The 21609-nt window shown below is 44.8% G+C and overlaps 1 protein-coding gene across 3 annotated transcripts; it reads right to left on the reverse strand.

Moving 5' to 3' along the window:
- Positions 1 to 311: 311 nt before the first annotated feature.
- On the reverse strand, positions 312 to 17735 carry GFOD2 (Gfo/Idh/MocA-like oxidoreductase domain containing 2). 3 transcript variants are annotated; one of them, XM_062586351.1, is made up of 3 exons: positions 17698 to 17735; positions 10021 to 10364; positions 312 to 2582 (listed from the first exon to the last, which is right to left on the reverse strand). In XM_062586351.1, the coding sequence occupies exons 2-3, from the start codon at positions 10277 to 10279 to the stop codon at positions 1684 to 1686; spliced, it is 1158 nt and encodes a 385-aa protein (XP_062442335.1). In that variant the 5' UTR covers positions 10280 to 10364; positions 17698 to 17735; the 3' UTR covers positions 312 to 1683. The 3 variants fall into 3 exon arrangements, with proteins under 3 accessions (XP_062442335.1, XP_062442333.1, XP_062442334.1); XM_062586349.1 differs by lacking the exon at positions 17698 to 17735 and adding an exon at positions 15217 to 15316; XM_062586350.1 differs by lacking the exon at positions 17698 to 17735 and adding an exon at positions 13830 to 13874.
- Between the last annotated feature and the right edge of the window lie 3874 nt (positions 17736 to 21609).

Raw genomic sequence — 21609 nt, forward strand, 5'->3', positions numbered from 1 at the left:
GACATTCTTTCCATTTGTGATACATGGGTGACCAGTACCTTTTCTTGGGCTCTATGGAAGTATCTCCGTGTTTTTCATAGAGCATGGAAAGGAGGAATGACTTAGCAGGCAATTAACCCCAAATGCAGGAAGTTGCAATGAATAGATATAAAAAAAAACCAGCAGAATCTTTCTTTGCTGCTGTAAGACATCTGCTACAACAGAGTGCTGTGCTAGCAACTAACAGTGATGGTCTTTTGATCACAGTTATTAGGATGCTTTCAGCTGGTCCAAATCAAATGCACAAATAGCTGCATAAAGAATGCCCTCAACAAACACAACTTTTTATTTCTGTAGAAAACAAGTAAGATACTCTTCAGGAAGGACCAGCTTATGAAAAAGCTGTTTGCATGTTAACGTACATAAATATACAGGGTTACAATTTAGTGTGAAATACATTTAAAAAAACCTTTCAAGTACACAAAATAAATGTAGTAAAATTGGATTATCCTTTCCAAACAACAGCCTAAGAGATAAACATTTCTCAAATGCAATGAGCTTCCACTCACGATGTGCCAGATATCTCCACTGGATACACACTGTAAGAGGGCGTGAGGATGGACAGGACTAGAAGGTAAATATCCAGTGTCTGAGAGTAAGAACAACTTACCCAGGATAGCTATCAGGATTTGCGTAGTGTGACGATTCCCCAGGCAGCCCGTAGGAGCTGAGAGAGGTAGGAAATACCCTCTTACTTCCACCTTCAGATTTCTAGAAGGTTAGTATTTTACAGCTTCATTAACAATAACATTGTGAAAATCCTGCGCCCCACTTGTGACACTGTGAGGCCATTATTAACAGTCACGGAAATGAGAAAATAGCAATACAGTCTTGGCATTTAGGCTGCCAGGCAGTAAACACAACTGACGGACGTGGTACTTAAAGAAAAAAGCTGCTGGATGCAGTCAGCCTCTTGTGTAGAAGGAATAATATCTGCAGATATGCAGAAATAGCACAAACCATCATAGACTTCCAGAACAGTTTCCTCATGACTGTTGAGAAGCTCAACAGAGAATCCATAGCATCATTTAAATAAAATAGCACATTACATGAATTTGAAAGACTTCTGCCAGGTACAAGAAGCCAAAGACTGATCCTTATTTTACAAACTGTATTCATTTCCTTCTACTCTTTGTACTACAGGAATTTAGAGATCTGTTACATCACCACACTTTTTTCTTTTTTATAAAATTTTACAAACTGAGGAGTAAAACTAAGTCAATCCCCAAGAGAGAAGGCAAAGGCACCTGGCTCCCTGATCCTGCTCTACTTGCCTTAATGTTAAAACTGTTAAAATAAGCGACCTGTGCATTTGGGATTGCATCCCATTTTCAAGCCATGCAATGGCAGAGATCCCATGCTTCACTTTAGCTACTGCAAGTGCAAAGGGCAATTCAAGTTTTCTTAACAGTCTCCAAGACAAAAATTAAACATTTTGAAAAAGGAAACATTTAAAACTCTTCAAACAATTTTAAATCAGAACAGTTTCTATCAGAACATGACATATTTCACACACATTAAAAAAAAAAAAAAAAAAAACAAGAGACTGAGCATATTAAATAAGAATCTACATATCTTAAAAACAGAGATTTTTACAGTTGCAGCTGGAAATGTTAACTGTCCCATCTTCCAGGACAGGACTGTTCATAAGTTATTTCTTTGCAGTGCCTCACAAAGATTTTGATTGGCATCTGGTTCCTCAGTCATCACTTCCACAGCTTCCCACTCTCCTGACCTGCTGGATTTCTTGATGGCCTCTACTACACTTTGCATATACAGGCCATCTTCAAAAGAGGCTGCCATAGAAACAGGTTTATGATCCCATGTCCGACGATCTTCCTGGTCTTGGAAAGACTGTCGCAATGCTTGCACCATGTACACCATTCCTTTCAGGTAAAGCAGTGGGATGTCTTTAAATTCCTTTTCCAAAAGGCCTTTGTTGACAGTCAGAGAATCTGTAAACAGTAGTTCTTCTTGGAGTGCCGTGTTCTTCTGCCCATACAAGTCCGTGCCACGAGCTATAAGGCGACCGGTGGATCCAACAACCATGACTTCATGAATGAATGATCCAGGCATGTTAAAGTTGAGAGTCACAGTGCAGCAGACACCCTCACTCATTAGCATCTGGAAAAAGCAGAAGTCATCACTAGTGACATGACGGATCCCACTTATAGCTGTGTTCTGCTTCACAAAAGTCTTGAGCAAGCCGTGCACTTTCTCTGCTTTCCTGCTAGTGAGATGAGTTAAGAGGTCAATAATATACGTCCCCATTGTATGCAGGCCACCTCCTCCCATTAACTCATCACAGATCCAGTTGTACTTGTGGCTGAGCAGGCTTCCTCCGTAAACTCGCACATCACAGATCATCACATTGCCCACGTAGTGTTCTTCTATCAACTGCTTCATCTTCACAAAGGCCGGCAAGAAACGGAGAACATTGCCAACGATGCTCATCAGCTTGGGATAATACCTGGCAGCTGTAACCATTCTGAAGGCATCCACAGAGGTAGCAGCTTTCTCACAGATCACGTTCTTCCCTATTCCTGCAGTAAAACAAAAACAAAAACAAATGGCACTCACGGAAGACAAGCATGCTCACATGCTTGCCATGAAGCAATGTCTTCTAAGAGTTGGACTTTCCCAGTGCAATTTCAAAGGCAAAGGTCTAGGAATTAACACAAGAACATCAGGTGTACCGCAAGACTCAAAGCTGCTTCCAAGATGTTTTGGTTGCAGAGCCAAACTCCCACAGAGAAAGGCTCCAAAGGAAGAGAGAGTTTTTAAGTTTGTGACAAGGTTTTACAATGATTGTCATTCGGTGGGGCAGCTCAGTTGTTCCATTTTAATTCCGCTCTTTCAAATTAAGGGTGGCAGGCTATTTTGTTTAGAAGCATGTTCCAGAAATGAAATAGTCCCACTAAAATAAATCTGATATACTTTGGGCTTCCAAAATCAAAAACAACAACAACAAAAAAACCCTAAAACTGAGCAACTGCTTTAAACTCTGCTGAGGGAACCCACCACCATCACCACCCTTTACTTTCTCTGCTTTCCCTCTAGTAGGATACTCATTCACATCCCCCCGCCCCTTGCCTTTTTTTTTTTTTTTTTTTAATAGGAATACTGCATTTCAGGAAATCTCCCTCTGGTAGGCAAATCTAGGTGAAATTGGACTACGATGCCATGAGTTATTAGGTGGAACAGCGATAGGCAGATGGTCAAACAGCATCATCCATCAAAACAAGACACAAATGTCTCTACAGCCAGAGAAGGAAAATCATCATGGGAATCTGTGCTCTGCAGAGAAAAAGTGACTGAAGGGGAGACTTGATTATGACTTTGTATCTTACTATCACTATGAGAACCTCATTTGCAAGCTGACCCACTTTGAGGTCTTATCACTAGCAATGTGCTCATCTTGCTCCCTGCCTGAATCAATTGGGACAGTCAATAATTCATTCTTTTACTTCTAAGCAGAAATAGCATCTCAAGGCAAGCTTCAGCCAGACTCCTACATCACACGCCCTGCTGCGATTCCTTCTCCCTTCCCCATCCTCACCTTTTTCTTCCTTCCTTCTTCTCCTTCTTCTTTATGGCATAATTTTACTTTTCCATATATGCCTATTCTGATAAATACTTACAGGCATTTTTCAACATAATATCACGAGACACATCTAAAGTCTCCAGACAGTAACTAGTGATGTCTGACTTGAAGGTCAGCCTCTTCATGCTACATTTTCTGCCTAAGAGTTACAGGAAATGCAGCATACAGTAGCAGGCACGTCTCTGAAAGCTACTCCGTACATGGAAGCGGACTGCGCTCCTTTCTCAGAACTGCCTTGGATTTTATCGATTCCCCAAGGAAAAGATCACAGCATAATCACTTAAAATCAGGCTCTTACATAATACGGCAAGCTGAATCCCACAGTGCAGTTCCTGCATCGAACACTCCACCTCCTGGCTGGACCGAGGAAACCTTTCAGTAAGCCATCAGAACAGTCCAGCTGCTGGCGAGCAGAATAAAGTGAAAAAAAGGGGTTCTTGTGATAGATCTCTAGGTCTAACTCAGCCAGAGAACGGACACACTAAAGCAACCCCTAAACAGAAACTTCTAATAGGTACAATCAAAATCCAGTCAGGAGAATGACAAGACTACAAAGTTGTCATTGCTAGCAATGGTTTGAGTACAAACAGTTCTTATCCAAAGAGCATAAAAATAATAAACCTCGGGCTTTATTAATTTTTAGCAGTCTTTTCCAAAGAAACCCCCTAAACAAGTATACAATGCAAGAAGCTTTGATGAACAAAGGGTTGGGTCAAACTTCCTGCTGCCTCCGGGAGCTTCCCGCTATCTTGCTGCCTGCCAGATATTCCTGCTTACGCACTGGTAACCCGTTCAGGGACCATTTCTGCCTCTCTTACCCTCGATCCCTACCACTTAAACGGACGCTGCTCTTTTTGCCAAACTTACTCCCCCAAACTTACTTATTTTCTCTTTATTCAAGAAACAGGCTGTCCATTCAACATCATAAAAGCCAGTGCTCTTTTGCTTCCTGGGAGATGCAAGTTTCTCTGTTAGCCCACACTGCAGTTAACAGCTCAGAGCCTCTGCAGACCCTCTATGCTTTGGTGATGATTCCTTGGAAAGTGTTTCTTATTTAATGTTATATGCTTTGTCAGTGAATGTGAAACTACATATTTAACATAATCATCTTAGTATAAAGGTATGTAGCTCTCAGACTGGTAACGACTGCAGTTAACCCTGAAGGGGCTTGAGGTGACTGGCCTTAGCATCCTTCCCAAAACAGTGCTGAGTTCTGCCCTGGTGAGAGTATAAGGAAGGCATCAAGTGGCTGCATGCCTTTTGACTAGTATTTTGGTTAGAAGTGGAAAAAGCAAAAAGTCTATTTTGTAGATTGCTCTCAAGAGCAATCTTCATTCTACATGCTCCAATCATTTATGATGATTTTGCCAACAGAAAAAGGCTCTGGCACCAGTAGGAGTCCACTGTGTCAGCAGAGGAAGGACATGCTGATGAGACCAGACTGCAAAACCTGATTACACACCTCCAGCAAAAACATCCAACTCCCTTGATCTTTAGAAGTTTGGTTCAGCCACTTGTAATGGGGTCAGTGTCCCTTCTGCAGAGGGCAGGATCTAAGGAGCAGCTAAATCCTATTTCATCAAGGTGATGATGCTTTTGGAACTAAGACACAGGAAGAGCATGCCCAGATGGTAAAGAGAAAGTGGTCCTGCCTAACCTCAGTGCTTAATGAAACTGAGGAAGCTAGCACCAGTTCACTGTTTCTTTCAGTGACAAGAACCACCTGCCTTGTAGAGCCAGTCAGTCTCACTCTTCTTATCAGGCTAGGTCATCTTCTTTTGCTCCTTTTCCCCTTTTTAAGGGAGACTCCAGCAGGTCTTTTGAAGACCTGGCTTGAACATGGACCCAAGTGAGACAAAAGGATGAACTAACAAATTGGAGTTAAGGCCAAAAATGTAATCATCATCCAGTAAAATCCAGAACCTACATCTGTGCTAGTAAGTTATACAGGCTTAGGTCTATTTGCTGGTACCAAAACTAACTGTCATAGAAGGGCCCATACTCATACCACAAACGCACCTTGCTCTCCAAAGCAGGATGCCTGCATCCAAAATGCTGGCTGGGAACAGCGTTTAGCCCAGATTGGTCCCTAAATTGTGCCTGGGGGTTGCTTGGGGGGTCTGACAGCTGGCACTGACCCAAACCACTCCATCAGGGACCACGCCAACTATTCCACAGTATGGACTGCATTCAGACTTGAGCAGGTTATTTTAGAAGCTGAAAGGGAAGCACATAGCAAGTGCCTGCAAGACCACTTGAGATGAAAAAGGAAATACCTCCTTGAAACACCTGTATTTCTATTAGAGTGCTTAATGAGAGCATGAACACTCAATATTCCTTACTAAAGCAATCTGTTCAGATTCTGAATAGACTGCTACTCTCTTCCTGATACAGCAGAAATCATCTTTTCAAAATACATTTCCAAGCAGATACACTCTTCAGAATGTTTATTACTAGCTCCATGCACAGAAGAAAAGCTATTCTTATTTATAGTTGTGGTAGTAGGATGAAGAGGAAAAAAAAATTTGACTCCATACCCAGGATTCCTTAAACAAATCATCCACTCCCATATTCAGACATAAAATCCCATGCTAGATTCCAAGAATTTTCAAACTGATTCCTGACTCAGGAAATAAGCTAAACATTTAGACAGACATCCTTCACTTTTCACTCATTCGATACACCCAAAATATAGTTTCAGGCCAGGAAATATCTGATCCAGAGAGTTTTTATATCCTATAGAAGCAATCAAAAAGTAGCAGATGAACTGAGACTTTTTGGATGGCAGAATAAACTAAATCACTTTTTTTTTTTCTCTCTCTCTCTCTTAAAGGAGTCTTATATCTTCAGTCAGACCCATACCGGCTATCAGCCAAGAGCTCTCAGCTTCTCCTGCAGCTGGTTAGCCATGTCAGATCCAAAACTTGCCTTATTTAGGAAGTATTTTAAAGCACTGGTTAATAAAACAGAAGCACAGAAAACCCACTGCTTTCTCATCCTACCTGTATTGCTTTCCTGTCTCCTGACACAGCACAAACTTTACTCTTCTCGGCCCCTTTCACTGCAACCCCACCATTCAAATCCATGGTAAATGGATCTCTCCTCAGCTAACCTCAAAAACCTTTCAGGGGAAGGAGAGGACTAAGGAAAAAGAAAACCTGGAGAAAAATCGAATGTTTCCAGTGAATGAAATACAGGGATGGGGTGCAAGGGTTTACCAGGCAATGCAGTTAGGAGGGGCACCTGGCTGGGGGTCACGTAGCAGAGGAGTGGGCTGGGATGGCCTTGCCACCAAGACAGCTACTGCTTCACCCATTTGCTTAGCTCCTGGCCATCATATGCACAGCAGCTCATACAACACTTCCTATAAATATCCAAGATCTCCCTAGTCTTGCCTCTTTCTGCTTGTGTTGCAATGCTGACTCAAACTACTAAAACTATTTATCCTATGTGAATATGTCCATTCCACTGAATTGAAGTTCCACTACTTTATTCACTTGGCTTTTGAATAATGTACGGTATCTGAGGCTGAACCTAGAAAGATGCATAGCTGGCCATTACTAAAGCATCCTAGGTTATTGCTTTGCCCATCATAAGAATTTGGGAGTGACAGGGGAGTCTTCATAAAGCAATCAGCTTACTTTCAGACTTGCTTGCTTTGGAAGCCTCCCAATGAATGACAGCTCAGTCCAAAATGCTCTTTCATTTTGTTTCTTGTTTGCATAAGTCTTGACAAGACTTCCATGCTATTTGTTACAGACATGGGAAGCAAAACATGCAAAGAGCACTCATAACGTGCTTGTTCATCCTGTTTCAGAACAGGAAATCTGGGTTTGTCATAATGCAAAGCAGTGATATAGCCCTTGCTGATTCTCTCCTTCATAATTTACAGGTATGTGCAGTAACTCTACAAAATCAGGTGTCCAAACAATGTATTTTGCTAAGATTTCTTATTCTTAAACTATGTAATCAACCCACATAATTCAAAACATGCAAAGTAAAAGGCTTCCTTTGTAGCCCTTCCAGAAAGTATCCATTTAAAGGCTGGGCTCTGTATGGGCAACACTGTTACCATTCACATCCCGAAAAAATGTTTATCTGAGGATTTCTAATGTTTTGTCTCCTTAAACTTGGCTTCATATACATATTGTATACTTTACATTCCACTCTAGCCTGTCATTCAGTTCTGAGTTCATTTAACACAGAGGTGAATGCATTTTAACTGTGGGACATGAACCACAAAATTAAATTTATTTCCTCCGAGATCAAAAGAAGCACAAATTTTAGAATAGCTCCTTGCTTCACCTGCTGAGATAAACCATAAGATTACTCTGTTTTAATTTGAATTATTCTCTAGGCTTTGATCTGTTCTGTCTGGTTCATGAATTCAATCTAGCATTATTATTTTGCACCTGTTATGCCAGGATTGTACCTATGCTCGTTGCTGGGTGACAGTCAGTGAGAAATTTAATGCAAATAAATAGAACACCCTGGAAACACTAGGGCTCTCTTTTAGGTATAAATATATATGTATAAATAATATGTATAAAAATAAAATGTAAGAGCACAATATGACAGACTATTTCCATTGCACCACATCTGATCTTTCCTAAATCCCTGTCTCTCAGCTAGTAAAATCTCAGTCTAGTATCATATACAATTCCCAGCCAAGACAAGAATCTTCTAATCACAAATATCACTAGGTCAATCTGAATTTCCCCAAAAGACATACTTCACATCTTTGTTCTGATTTTTTGTTGCTCCAAAATGCTGAAGCTATTCAATATTGTGCTTAAAATATGTCATGACATATTTAGTAGCAGGTATATAAATACCATTTCAATAAATCTAGAAAGCCAAAAGACAGGAGCAGCCTCAAACTGTGTTTGAGATAGTCGTACCGATTTGCAGATGGGAACATTTCAGGGAACATAGAAATAAGTGAAGAATAAATTGTCCTTTGCTACTTCATCCGCTGATCTGCCTAGCATTTTCAATTTTCAGCCGAAGCATAAATATCTACCTTGCAGTTAAGCATAACATACCGCCTCTGTACTTCTGCACTAGCTTTGACTCCTTTACCTCCTCTGGGTAATGTCATCTGATGGGTTCCCAATCTTTGCAGAAAAATCCAAATTCATCTTTTAGCTGCTAATTCACCAGAGAAGGTCTAAGTCTCCCTTTTAGATCACTTCATACTTGACCGTCAAAAGCTATGAGAGCTAGTTAAATGCTTATTACTTAGTAAATGTTTAAAAGAATTTTCAGTATTTAAGAGAAAGCTTGACTTACAGTCCAAATATTGAAAAAAAAAAACCAGAATTTCTTAAGGAAGTCTAACAACGTAAACCAAAAAAAAAAAAAAAAGAAAAAGAAAATCAAACAAACGAACAACATAAGAGATGATAAAGCCTGAAATATCTCTGTGCGTATCTAAGTGGCATTTCAAAAGGTTTTTGTGAGGAGTTATTTACTTCCAAAACAAATTACCATAGAGCAATGATGTTAAGAACAAATCACCCTGGCTCACACAGTTTAACATATTTCTCCCTCCTGAAATGAATTCATGTATATCTACTGTAAACACAATAAAAATATCACACTTGTTATTTACAGAATTATACACAAAGTCACAGCAGCACTGTACTATGCAAGAGGAACATTAATACTACAGAGTCCTGCACTGGAAAATTAAGAAATGTCAGGACGCCCATGCAGTTGGCTCCTACCTCCCTGCCCAACCAGTTCGATATATCACCCTTCTCTCCCGAGGGCTCTGACCCAGACCTCCTTGTTAGATCCCTGCTGCCAGGGCTGTGGCCAGGCTAACAGCATACTCACTGAAGACAGCATCTTCAGAGAATTTAAGTCCTCAGACATCAGACTATCAAGTAGATGCAAGCATTTTCTTCCAAGACTTGTAACTTTCAAATGTTGTTTTATTTGCGGGGAAAATAAGAAACACAGCTGAACAATCACCCCCTTCAGCTCCGAGGCAAATTTCAGGTTCCTATTCCAGAGCACAGGGAGGTTTGCAATGAAGTAATCACCATTTTTTTTTATGCTAATAAAAACTCCCCCTCGCCAATCATCATCTCCAAATTAGTTCAATCATTTTTATTACAATCTCCCCACCATAAATTCAGTCTGAAAAGGACATGGGCCTTTAAACAGTATTATAACTATTAATATTAATTTTTTACAAGAAATTCTAGGTAATCTCTCTTGCAGAAGGCTTTGCCAATTGCAAACAAAAGAGCCTTTAGCACTGTATGCGCACATCGGTGCAACTAGAATAGTACTAGGATAAGAGGTTCAAAATGCAATCCGCCAAAACACTATGGATTTGGGGGCCAATTCCAAAGATAAAAAGGTACCTAGAGCTTTCACAGCAATTTGCCGAGTTAGCGGTGGAGGGATATTGATGCAAACCAAATCTACGTCCTGGTGCAGCAAGACGTCATCAGTCCGACTCGTGTAGAAGGAGATGTTCATTTCCTCGGCCAGCTGTTCTGCTTCCTCTTCGGTCTTCCCCCAGAGCGCTTCGATGGAGAAGCCTTCTGCTCTCAGCAACGGGACCAGTACCCGGGCAGTGCTGCCAGTTCCAAAAACACCCACTCCAGGAAGCATTTTCATTCTGCGTTCATTCAAGCATCAGGGTCTACATGTATGCCTTCGATAAAATGCTAAACTCCTCAGCTTTCTGTTTTGACCACAGTTCCTAAAACATGAAAAGTTGCGAGTGAGTATCAACAGAGGGCATAATTCGTCATCAAATGTATCAAGTCCAAACGCTACCTACTATCTTTCACGCAGCATCCAAAATAGTCAAAGATCCACACACACACACACAAATAAATAAATAAAAAGGCCACGAGAAAAAAAAATCCAATTCTTGGAGAAATAATATTAAGGGAATAAGCCAAACAGTCCTATTGCCTAGGACAGGAAGAATGATAAGAAAGCAATTTGACTAACTCATGAGTTTCTCGCAAGCTTCAAAACACAGGAAGCACACACAGAAATAAATATGAGCATGCCAGGACAAGTCAGAGAAGTCAAGGCACAAACTGGAACTGAGAGGAGACATCAAGGGGACAGGACATGCAGTTTATCGCATCAGTAGTAAGAGTAGCATGCTGAAGTCGGGATAGTGTCAATCTCTAAATAAGATAAAAGTTTGTGAGATGAGGTAATACCTTTTACTAGGGCAACTGATATAGCTGGAAAAAAATAGGCAAGCTTTTGAGCACATAAGCCTTTTTTCCAAACTAAATATACAAGCTGAAAACAGCTCTTTCGAGTTTAACGGTTATGCCAAACAGTTAAGAGACTCCAGAGAAAGTCTAGAAAATATGTTCTGTGGAGAAAGTGGAGATTCACCGAGCTTCTTGGAGAGGAGGGGGCTAAAAGGATCCTTAATGTCACTGTCAAAACACGTAGAAGGCTGCTTCAAAAAAGAAAAGAACATTCTCCCATCCATGTCCGCTTTGAGTACTTAAGGTTTCCCTCAACTCCGGACCAGTTAAAAATACCTCCTTCTGCCCACAACATTTACTCTCTGGGAAGGCAGGTTCTTGCACACAATTATTATATGTCCTATACACAAACATTTGGTTTAGGCAAACTTTATTTTATTTTTAAACGTATTTCCTGATAATTTAATTTCTTCAGATCCCTAGTTGCATGTCTGTCTTAGAACTGCCTCTGGCCACGACTTGCTTTAGCAAAAGCCTGCTCAATCTGCGATGCCACCTACGATTCGGTTTTTGTTGCTGTGTGCTTTTTCAAATATGCATCTATTACACCCACTGTCGACGATCTTTCTCATTTCTTTGACTTTAAGAAGTAAGGTTCTTCAGAATCGGGTCTCCTTAAAAGTCTATAACGAAAAGGCAGAGGTCATGTTGCAAACAGAGCTGCTACTGGTACCGGAAAAAAGCCCCGCAAGCCATCCTAGAGGCAACGGGAGATGATCTGGTTTTGAAAGAGACAAAACAAAGCGCAGTTACACATCTCCCCATCCTAAAACGCTCACTCGAAGTTACAGTGCGTGAAAGCAAATCCTGACATAGCATTTGGAAGTACCGGCATACAAGTCAGAGTACCCATAGGGCAAAGGTTTCATATGCTATTCGTATTTTGTTAGTTTGTGGGCACTGCTTATACAAGAACATCCACTGACCAGCGTAACAATAATTATAATGCTGACCGAATGTCTGGGTATTTTTGTGATATAAACACTGAACTAGAACACAGAAACATCGGCATTTATGATTACTTATCTTGCAATATACATATAAATATTTACAGATGCTATAAAACGTTATGAAACGTTCACTGAATTAACTCTATTTTCCCTTGTTCTGTGGGACATGAGGTTTGCAGTGATACACGCACTGACTTTCCTTACAACTGTGAACAAAATTCATTTGCATTTAGAATTTACTCCTCTTTCTTCAACATTTAGTGGAGCGCTGAAATCAGGATGGTATCAAAGGGATCTTGAAAATGTTTATTTCTCTACAGAAGAAGATAGCTCACTGGCACGAAAGGCAGTTTATATTCATGATTGTTTTCTGTAAACCAAATGAACAAAAATATCTTCCATCCAGTTGTCAGGCTTTAAGTATAAATCTTAAAGTCACCACACACCTATTTGGCAGTTTATAGCTGGAATAAGTGACTGCGGTAAAAAGAATTCTTCTTTTTGAACACAAACTAAACATGTTGGAATACCGACAGAGCAAGTGCATGTCAGCTGGAAAAAGATTACAGACATGCTCAAAAACATCAAAACTACAAAATACGTAACGAAAGTTTTTAAAAGGTGAATTGCTTGAAACTGCTACTAAGAGCACACTGTAGTACCTAACATATATAATATGAGACTCTTGCCTTTCAAGAAAGCTGAATTCCATAACATTTCCTTATTTTAAGGGTTTTTTTTCACTTTCTTGTCCAACTGCCTCTTAAAAGTCCCAGTCACATAGAATTCACTCTAAACTCACCTGTCCCCCAGAAGCAGCGTGCAGCTGCTTCAGCATCACCAACAGCAACTGGCACAGACCCACAAAAAGTAGCATTTTACTTCCATGGAGACCTAGTACCGATCATGTAATGCCTTAAGGACAACACCAACTCACCATCAAGTGCCACAACAGAAGTCCAGGACCATCAAGAATTGGCAAGCCTAATTTTAGCAATGAGTTCCAGCAACTCAATCACGCTCTCAGCAATTGATAACATGGTTCCCCCCAAGAGAGTCTGAGAGCCCCCCCAAAAATGCAGCCAGTTGGTTCTGCAGACAGAAGAGTGTCTCAATGGCCAGAGGACATGCCTCTCTTCCCTGCCTTGAGGGCTCACTGTGCCCCTTAATCCCTCTCCAGTCTTTACTAACTGGAAAGTCAGAGCGGGATCAGTGTGGATGTCGAAGAGTAATGAAAACAAAGTATTATACAGAGTAAGTCACAGAGCATACGTGATGTGGATAGAATTAGAATAAATACTAAGAGAGTTGTAACAGAGATTTATGCAAAAGCTTTTGAAATGGGGTACCAGTATGCACCCTATGCAGCATACACACACTATTGAACTACCTTGCAGAGCCTTTGCCTGAGGCATTCCTGCCCAGGCCACCCCTGGGAAGCAATCTTAAAAACCAGTGTATCAGAATGAGCTCTCAGTTGAGAAAAGAGGAATCTGTAATTAACAGATATCTTCCTAAGAAAGGACAGAGAGACCAAAAGAACATCACTGTGTCACTGCAAAAATCCCTGGTGCACCTTCCTGCTGAACACTGTGTGCATTTCTGATTCTTCTAATCTAAAAAAAAAAAAAAGGAAAAAAGAAAGAAAGTAGAACTGGAAAAGTCTCAGACAAAGGCAATCAAAAGCACACATCTTGCATATAACACCTAACCAAGGAAAGACTCCTCAGCCTGGCAGAGATTAGCTAAGAGCCACGAGCAGCACAGACAGCGTAGAGAAAGACCAGTTATTCAATGTTACGAAAAACGGTATAGATCTAATAGAAAGCAAGATCAAAACAATCGGAAGAAAGATAAAACCACAAAACTTCGATAAGCCGTGAAAAGCCTTGCCATGGGATATTGCGGATGCTATCTGTTTACGTGGATCCGGAGGGCAGTCACCGGAGTTCAAGGAGCCCGCTCGGTGTTACTAACCACACAGAAGTCACATCGAGCTCAACAGGCAGCTGAGCTGGAAGCAACTGGAAGCTGAGCAAGTGCAGAGGGAGAGAATGCAAAAGGGCCTTGCATTCGTTCTTACGCCTCGTTTCTTTTCGTTTGCCTCGTTCTTACGCTCCTCCTTGGGCTTGTGCTATCAGGGATGGGCTAGTACATGGTCTTATCACCCTGGTTTTGGTAAGGAAATGAAGCAGTCTACTTTTGCAGATGCAGCAGTCTGTAAACATGACTTGGAACGGACACAAGCACGTGCTGACTGAGGGCCTGGAAGACAACACCACTCAGCGCCGTTTCTGTGTCTCCTTGAAATCTGGGTATCTAGAGTCACACAAGCGTACACAGCCAAGCGTTGCCGATGTGGCAAAGAGCTCCCTTCTCTGGCTGCAGGATGGCACTCCAAACGCATTACAGGATTCAGCAGGATAGGAACAGTCCTGAGAAAGACAGGCCTGAAGCTGAGGAGACGCGCGCTGGCTTCCGCACCCTCCAAACGGTAACTTAAAAAACGACGCGCGATTTCTAAACACTTCCACTCTAGGACCCAGCAAGCCTAAAATCTTAAAACAAGGCTGACCAAATTAGTTAAACAAATAGTTTTTTTAATAGCCAGCCTTTCAGAAAAATCCCATCTACTAGCATCTCTGGTGAGTAAACACTGGAATGAACACCAGAAGGCAGTACTCCTATCTGGAAATAAAAACTGGATTGAGACCACTATCTTGCAGGTCAAGCGATACAAACCAGTTTTCCGCTTAGAGAGACAAAATCATTCTGAATTTGTATTTTCAAATAGAAGCATTTAAGGCTCCTAAATCTAATCTTGGCTCTAGCTGCCTTTCCCTTTTATAACCACTGAAGGTTTTCATTCTGCAACGAATTTCACAACGTGTTTGAAGTCGCATCCTACAGTCACAGGAAGGAATAGTTTGACTTTTGGGGATACACGGCAGCAAACACATGACTCAACACAATGGAAAAACACGATTATTCCTGCAGCATTTGATAACGATTTAATTCCATGTGGAAGTAGACACGAGTTTAGGAGGCAGAAATCTCAAAAACCCGGGGCTACAACACCCTCAAACAGTTTGCGGACAATCACCGCTGGCCAAATACAGTAAAAAACACCCGAAGATGCCAGGAAGCCTCCGAACCGCCAGTGTTGCAAGGATCCCAGCAGAGGTGTCAGCCGGGCCGAGCGCGGCGGTGAGGGCCGCGCCGGGAGCAGCGGCAGCCGCAGGAGCGCGCCGAGCCCGGGCAAGGGCAGCGCGGCGGCCCCGCTGCGCTCCCGCGGACCGGGCAGACCCCCCCCCCCTCGCACCGCACCGCACCGCACCGCACCGCACCGCACCGCGGGCCCTACCTGCTGCCGGCCGGCGGAGGGGGCTGCGCGGCGCCGCCCCGCCTCGCCGCCGCCCCCCTCTCCTCCCCTCCGCGCATCTTCGCGCCGGGCGCGCTCCCGCGGCGACGCCCTGCCCGGCGCACGGCGCATGCGCAGCGGCCGCCCCCCTCCTCTCTCCCCCCACCCCCCCCACCCTGATGGGCGGGGCGGTAGCGCGCCGCCGCTTCTCGCCGGCGGGGCGCTGAGGGGGCAGCGCCGCGCCGCGGCCGGCTCGGCTCGCGGTCACGCATCCCGCGGCGGGAGAGCCATCGCCGCGGGAACAGGCAGGGCCTTGGGCCCGCCGCGAAGATGCCTTCCGGCGTCCCCGCGCTGAGGCGGGACAGGCACAGACGGCAGCGCGGAGCGGCTCCTCGGCGTTGGGAGCGGCTAGGGCCACCTGAGGGCGGTGCGAACGCGCGTCCCGGGTGAGCCCGGGTTTACAAACCCCTGGGCCCACCCTCGGCCCGAGGAGCCGGCGAGGGACACCTGCCCCTCAGTCCTCCTCGCTCCAGCATCTGTAACCAGAGCAGTTGCTCGTACAGTCCACCGCTCAGGGCTGCTGGGGCAGGATGGGGCAAGAGGAGGCTGCCCGCTCCGGCATCCTGCCGCCTCAGGGACCCCGCACCGGGGTTACCGCCAGCTCAGAGCCCGGCACAGTCACCCTGGGGCAGAAGGGAGCGAGGAGCCGAGGCCGACTGCCCCAGAGCAGGTCTGTACGCCCGGTTCCAAAGAGCGCCCACAGCAGGAACGGGGCAGGGGCTTCTAAAATGGCGTCGTTGCGGGCGGCTTCAGCCCGGCCGTGTGACGTAGCGGCCTGTCACTACCTAGAGCCGAGGAAAGGGGCGGGCCTTTAGCCGACTGACAGTGCCGGCAGCCAGTAGGAGGTCGGTGCTGTGTGTCGTCAGCGGCGGCAGTGAGGTCGGAGGCCCGTTGGGTGCCCCGCGGTTTTGCCCTCCGCCGTCACCGGTCTGCGAGGCCCCGCGGGTGGTACACACATCCCTGTGACCTGCCTGTTTAGACACCCAGAGCTTTGGGAAATGTTTTGCCTTCGCTATCCTGTCACCCTGTGTAGCCCAGACCCTCCCTGTTTACACAGTGACAGGGCCAGTTTCCCTTAAACAATTATCTTCTGCCTGTCCCAGAAAAAAAAAAAACATCCAGAGACGAGGAGAACACTCATCCCCCAATTTCTTCTGTCCAGTGGCCAACAAAAGTGCTAGTTTATGCCACAAGCTGCAGAGTGTATGCAAAACAGGTTTTCTTCTTTACTGCCCATGCTTCCAGAAATGGCAAGTCAAGACTCTTCTTCAGCCCCTCAAAGGCACTTCTCTAAAATCCTTGCCAGCCGCTTACGCCCCTCAGCAGCAAGCCTGTGGCTGTCTGACTTCAAAGCCAACCAGCCTCAGAACTCCTTCATCTGCCGCAGAGACAACAAGACCAATGCGGTTGTTTTCTACAGTTAAAATAATAATAAATCATCTACATTTTCTCTTTCAGGAAAACTTGAGAAGTGACAGAGATGAATCAGCTGAGCCCGGTAAGCTACAGCGAGCTTTGTCCTGGGCACACATCTCTGCACATCTTGTTCTCTCTGTGATAAAAAGCACTGACTGTCAAATGCTCATTTAAAGGACTTAAAAGTAACAGTTAAATCCGCTTTGCATTGGTAAGCAGGCTTCAGGAACCATGGTCCTAAACACCATGGGCCATAAGGGAATTTAAGCCTCTCACTTCTTATTAAATAGGAGCTTACAAGCCCAAACAGAAAGCTTCAGAAACAGCCATGTGGTGCGTGTTAGCATGGGAGGTGGCCAAGAGTGAGTGAGTTAAAAAAATGAGAGCAGAAGATGCCTTGCTTGTTCCTCTGCAGTGGTTAAACAGGGTCTTCAGAGGTTTTAAAAAAAAAAAAAAAAAAAAAAAAAAAAGTACTTTTTCTAAGCAATTAGAAAGGGAAGTTCAAGGCAAGAGCAAACTTTGTGCTGGGGCAGGCACCGTTTCCAAATATCAGGACACTGGAGAATGCTATGTTTTTTGCTGATACGCATCTCAGGAGTGCCAGGGGCTTATTTACAAGTCAGGGAGCAGTCTCCTGAGAAGCCAGGCCCTCTTTGACAGTGCTTGGCCGGGGGGAAAACATTTGATCCTAGAGCTTGGCACATGCAGAACTGACAGCCCAGGCTCCACTCACTGCTCGCTTCCTCTGCAAGCTGCCCTGGCATCTCAAACTGATGCTGACCTGAACTTTGAGAGGTTCTTTATGCTGAAATAAAACCCCGGCAAAAGTTGAGGAAGGAGAATGCCAGTGTTACCTATGCAAAAGCAAACATTTCCCATTAGGAAGAGGGCAACGTGTTCTAGTTAGATTCCCAGGGGCCAAACATCCCGTTTGGCCAGCCAGCACAAACTCACACACACACGCACAAACACTCTTCAGTAGCAAGCAGTTTATTAGTAGATACTTACAAACAGACCGACCCGATGGTAATCTTGAGAAGGACCACCTCAATGCTTGTGCCGATCGTCTGCATGGCGAGAGGGAGAGTCGGCAGGCACAATCTTTTCGGGTGTCCCCGAGGAGGCAACGTGGTCCTCTATTGTGTAGCAGCCTCCCCCTCCTTCGGAAAACTCTGGCATTTATGATTACTTGCGGTAGGCGGGAGTCCCGGCACCTGGGGCCAGCAAGTGCAGAGAGTTTAGCCCAACTCTGCCCCGGTTGCATAACCGGGCTATGATACTGCGCACGCGTGCAGACTTATTTCAGGGGCCACATTAGACTTTGGGGGTCGCTATTTCACTACTCTTCAGCTTCTGACCTTCATGTTGACTGCTTCTCATGGTGATTCTGTGGCTGGAAGCCACAGAATCTATATGTGACCAACCGCTGCTCTTTCTCACAGATTTCTAAGACCTTGTTAGTTACTTATTCGTATCCCGCTTAACACAGCGGTATTGTTCTAGGCACTAAAAAGTTACAGCACTAGACTATTCTCACCAAATAGCGGGTGGTACAGATACAAAAGTTGCAACACGGACCATTCCCGTCAAATATCACGTAGCACAGATACACAACGGGGAAGATGAAGGGGACAAGTAGCATCTCATGTGCCTGGCAGGGTTGTATTCCCTGAACACCAGGCATTTGCTCTCAAGGAGGTACAATCTTGGAGACTAAAGCCCTCTATTTACACCCAAATGGGTATCAAGGTGAGCCTCCCTCTTTCTACTTTACATTGCACTGGAAGAAAACAACTCTTCAGGTGAAGAAGGGGCTTGCCCAGCCCCTTTCCCACTTGCCTTGCTGCAGAAGGGCCAGTCAGGACAGCAGTCACACTGTGAGCACTGCCACATCTCAGCAACTCATTTGACAGACTCTGATCATTGCAGGGCCCTTGTAGCAAGATCCTCCATATCTCAGAAACATTGCCGGGCATCACACACAGCCACCCTGATGCAGGAAGGACTTACTCTCCGGACGGCACTAGGTGTGCTGAGTTGCCCTGAGGAGATCCCAGTGCTGAGGGACATCTGTACTGATAAAGCCCAGGAAAAATTTTCTGAGTTTTCTCACTTCATCCAGAGCAGGAGTCTTCTGTGAAGTGACTTGACCCTGCTCTGATGCGCTCCCTCGAAGCACAAGAAATTGGTCAGGAAAGCCATCATTTGCTTCAGAGGTACGCTGCAAGTACAGCTGCAATGATCTACAGAGAGCTGCTCCTTATACCAAGAGTGGATATGTATCCTCACGTATATAGAGCCTTAGTATAATTTAAAAAAAGAAAAGAAAAGGTATATTTTTCACTTTTTTCCAGTTATATGCTGATGATGGAGACCCGACTGTCCTGGAGGAATTACTGCAGAGCCAGGAAGCCTTTTCGGTTTCCCCCTTCAGTCCAGTTTCAGATCAACAACCAATTGGAGAGCCAAGAAGCAATGGAAGTGGAGCCCACGAACGCTCATCCTTGAGGCAGAGATTCTCGTTAATCCTCCCGATGGGGCAGATATAATCAGGGTCACACACAGCTGCAAAGACACAGCCACGGGGAAGAGCTATAGAAGGGGGGAAAACTGGGAAGATAACAAATGTTTGTGGGGAGCAACTGGCGAAAAAGGTATTAACTCCTGGGCATCCACAGGATATGGGGAAGGAGGATTGCTGGGAGGGTGCCCCAACTTGGAAAGGAAAAGCATAAATTAAAAGCTGAAGGAGAAGTGGAGCCACAACCTCAACAGCAGGTCCTGAAGGCACTGGAAGAGAAACTGTCATTTGAAACACTCAACATACTTTCTCCAGATGGTCTGGAGAAAGCTGAGGTAGTCATAGTGCCATTTTTTCATCCTCCTTCACACTTAAGGTTAGCTGGGGGCAGATCTGTGACAGCATTTTTTTGACAGGGAAATAAGGGAGCAGGCCAGAACCAAGAAAGAAAAGGTTAAATAGCGTTAGAGAGCAAGACGTGAAGAAATTCACCCACAAGTGCTTAGGGAACTAAGTGAAAAAATCTCGTAAGATCTAGTGGTCTTTTGCAAGAACACAGAAGAGGGGTGGGCGGAACACGTTAGAGGATCATCTATTTTTAAAAAGGTGAAGCGGGTAAATTCAGATCAGATCTTAAGAATTTCCATTCTTGGAGAATACTAGATGTCTTTCTGCTAGGTTCTCTTTCTACCTACTACTTGTTATGAACAGATGATTAAGCAAACGTGGGAGTGCTTATCGGATGATAAGGTGATACTGAATGCAATGCCCCTCCAAAACTTGCATTTGCCACCTCTGCACGGAGAGAGGTTCAGTCTCTGGCATGAGCTAGAGGGTTTCTTCACTCCCTGCAAGTGCTGCTCTCTGCACGGAGGGAGCTTCTGAGTCACACTGAAAAGGAGAAGCAAAATGTTGCTTTCTCCCGCTTTATTTTTTTCCAGCAGAGTCGCGTCAACAGGTATTTGGGCAGGCTGGTTACAGAGAAACCGCTCGCCCGGTTGCCAAGGTCAGAGCCTGGCTTTGCTGAAAGACGTTTAGTGAGCACTTGGCTGTGTGGGTCCATCCTCAGCGCAAGTCGGCTCAGACGTCGGCCGTCACAGCTGGAGCGCGGGGACGCGCTCTGTTTTGGCCAGCGTGGCCTGGCCACCCTGCGCTCTGCCAGATCACCATCCTGCGATGCAACCCCAGGTGTGCAATCTTCCAGCTCCACCAAGAGCAGGAGGCACAGAAGGGTCAAAGAAAGGAAAGGGGGGAGGCATTTGAGTGCCTACAGGTGGCACAAGAAAGAGAAAGGGAGAGGTCAGCACAGAAGAGAGAAAATTGAAGGGATTTAGGGAGAAAAGAACAGAAAGAGGTGGAGAGAAGGAGAAAGAAGAGAGACCGCAAGAGGTGGAAGAAGCTGGGAGAAAAATAGCTCAAGCTAAGGAAACTCCTGAATATCGTATCTGCAGGGAAAACAGCAGTTTAGGTGGGTGATCAATCATAGTTCTGCTGACAAATTCCTTTGACCTTACTACTGATGAAGTTCTTAGAGCCACAAAAAGAGGTTTATTCTTGGTTTGCGTGCCTCCCCGTCAGCAATGCAGCTGGTTCTCATTCAAGGGAGCAGGGGCCCTTTTCTTATTTCTCAGGAGAGGAAGTCTATCATCGTATTTATTTAAAAGCAAAGTAGTACATGTCAAGTAACCTGCAAAGACCCCGAAAGAAGCTTCCTGGCCGTAGCCCAGGTCAGACTCTGCAGAGGATGCAGGAGCGGTAGCAGACGGCCACCCTGCTAGGAGGAGTTGCTGAGCTGCCCATCCGAGACATCCTTCCTCAATATTCAAGTGGAAAGCAGCGCATCGGCTCATGCTTCTCCCAGCAGGAAGACAGGCAGCTTGTCCGACTCGAGGAGAGGAAAGCGGGTGCACGCACGAAGCACGGGAACCCCCCCCCCCAGCTGCCGCTGCTTCCCAAGCACAAAGCCCCGCGATGCAGCATCCCAGCCACGACGCGAGTGTGGGGAAACCCCCGGAAGGGCGAGGAGGGGATGCGCTAGGATGTTTCCCTGGGATGTTTCCCCACGAACCGCTCTTGTTCCACAGCACTGAGACCTGGTTCCAAGACAAGAAGGGACAAAATGGACATTCCTATCTGAGGAAATAAATGAAGAGACCATTCCAGGCAAGGAAACTGCTCTATCTGCTGCCATTCAGGGGACCCTAAGAGAGGTAGAAGAAGCAGAGAGAAAAATGTTATTAATCTCACCCATCAAGGGAATAATAAAAGATACAGATGCTAATCAGTTAAGCAATATTTGGTCAAAGAGAGTGGACCTGCAGCTTGCAAGCATGGTGAAGAAAATGGAAAAAATGCCATGAAAAGCAGGTGCACATCTCCCCTCCAAGCAGTTCATTGGG

The sequence above is a fragment of the Rhea pennata genome, chromosome 13 (assembly GCF_028389875.1).
Source record: "Rhea pennata isolate bPtePen1 chromosome 13, bPtePen1.pri, whole genome shotgun sequence".
NCBI lineage: Eukaryota > Metazoa > Chordata > Aves > Rheiformes > Rheidae > Rhea > Rhea pennata.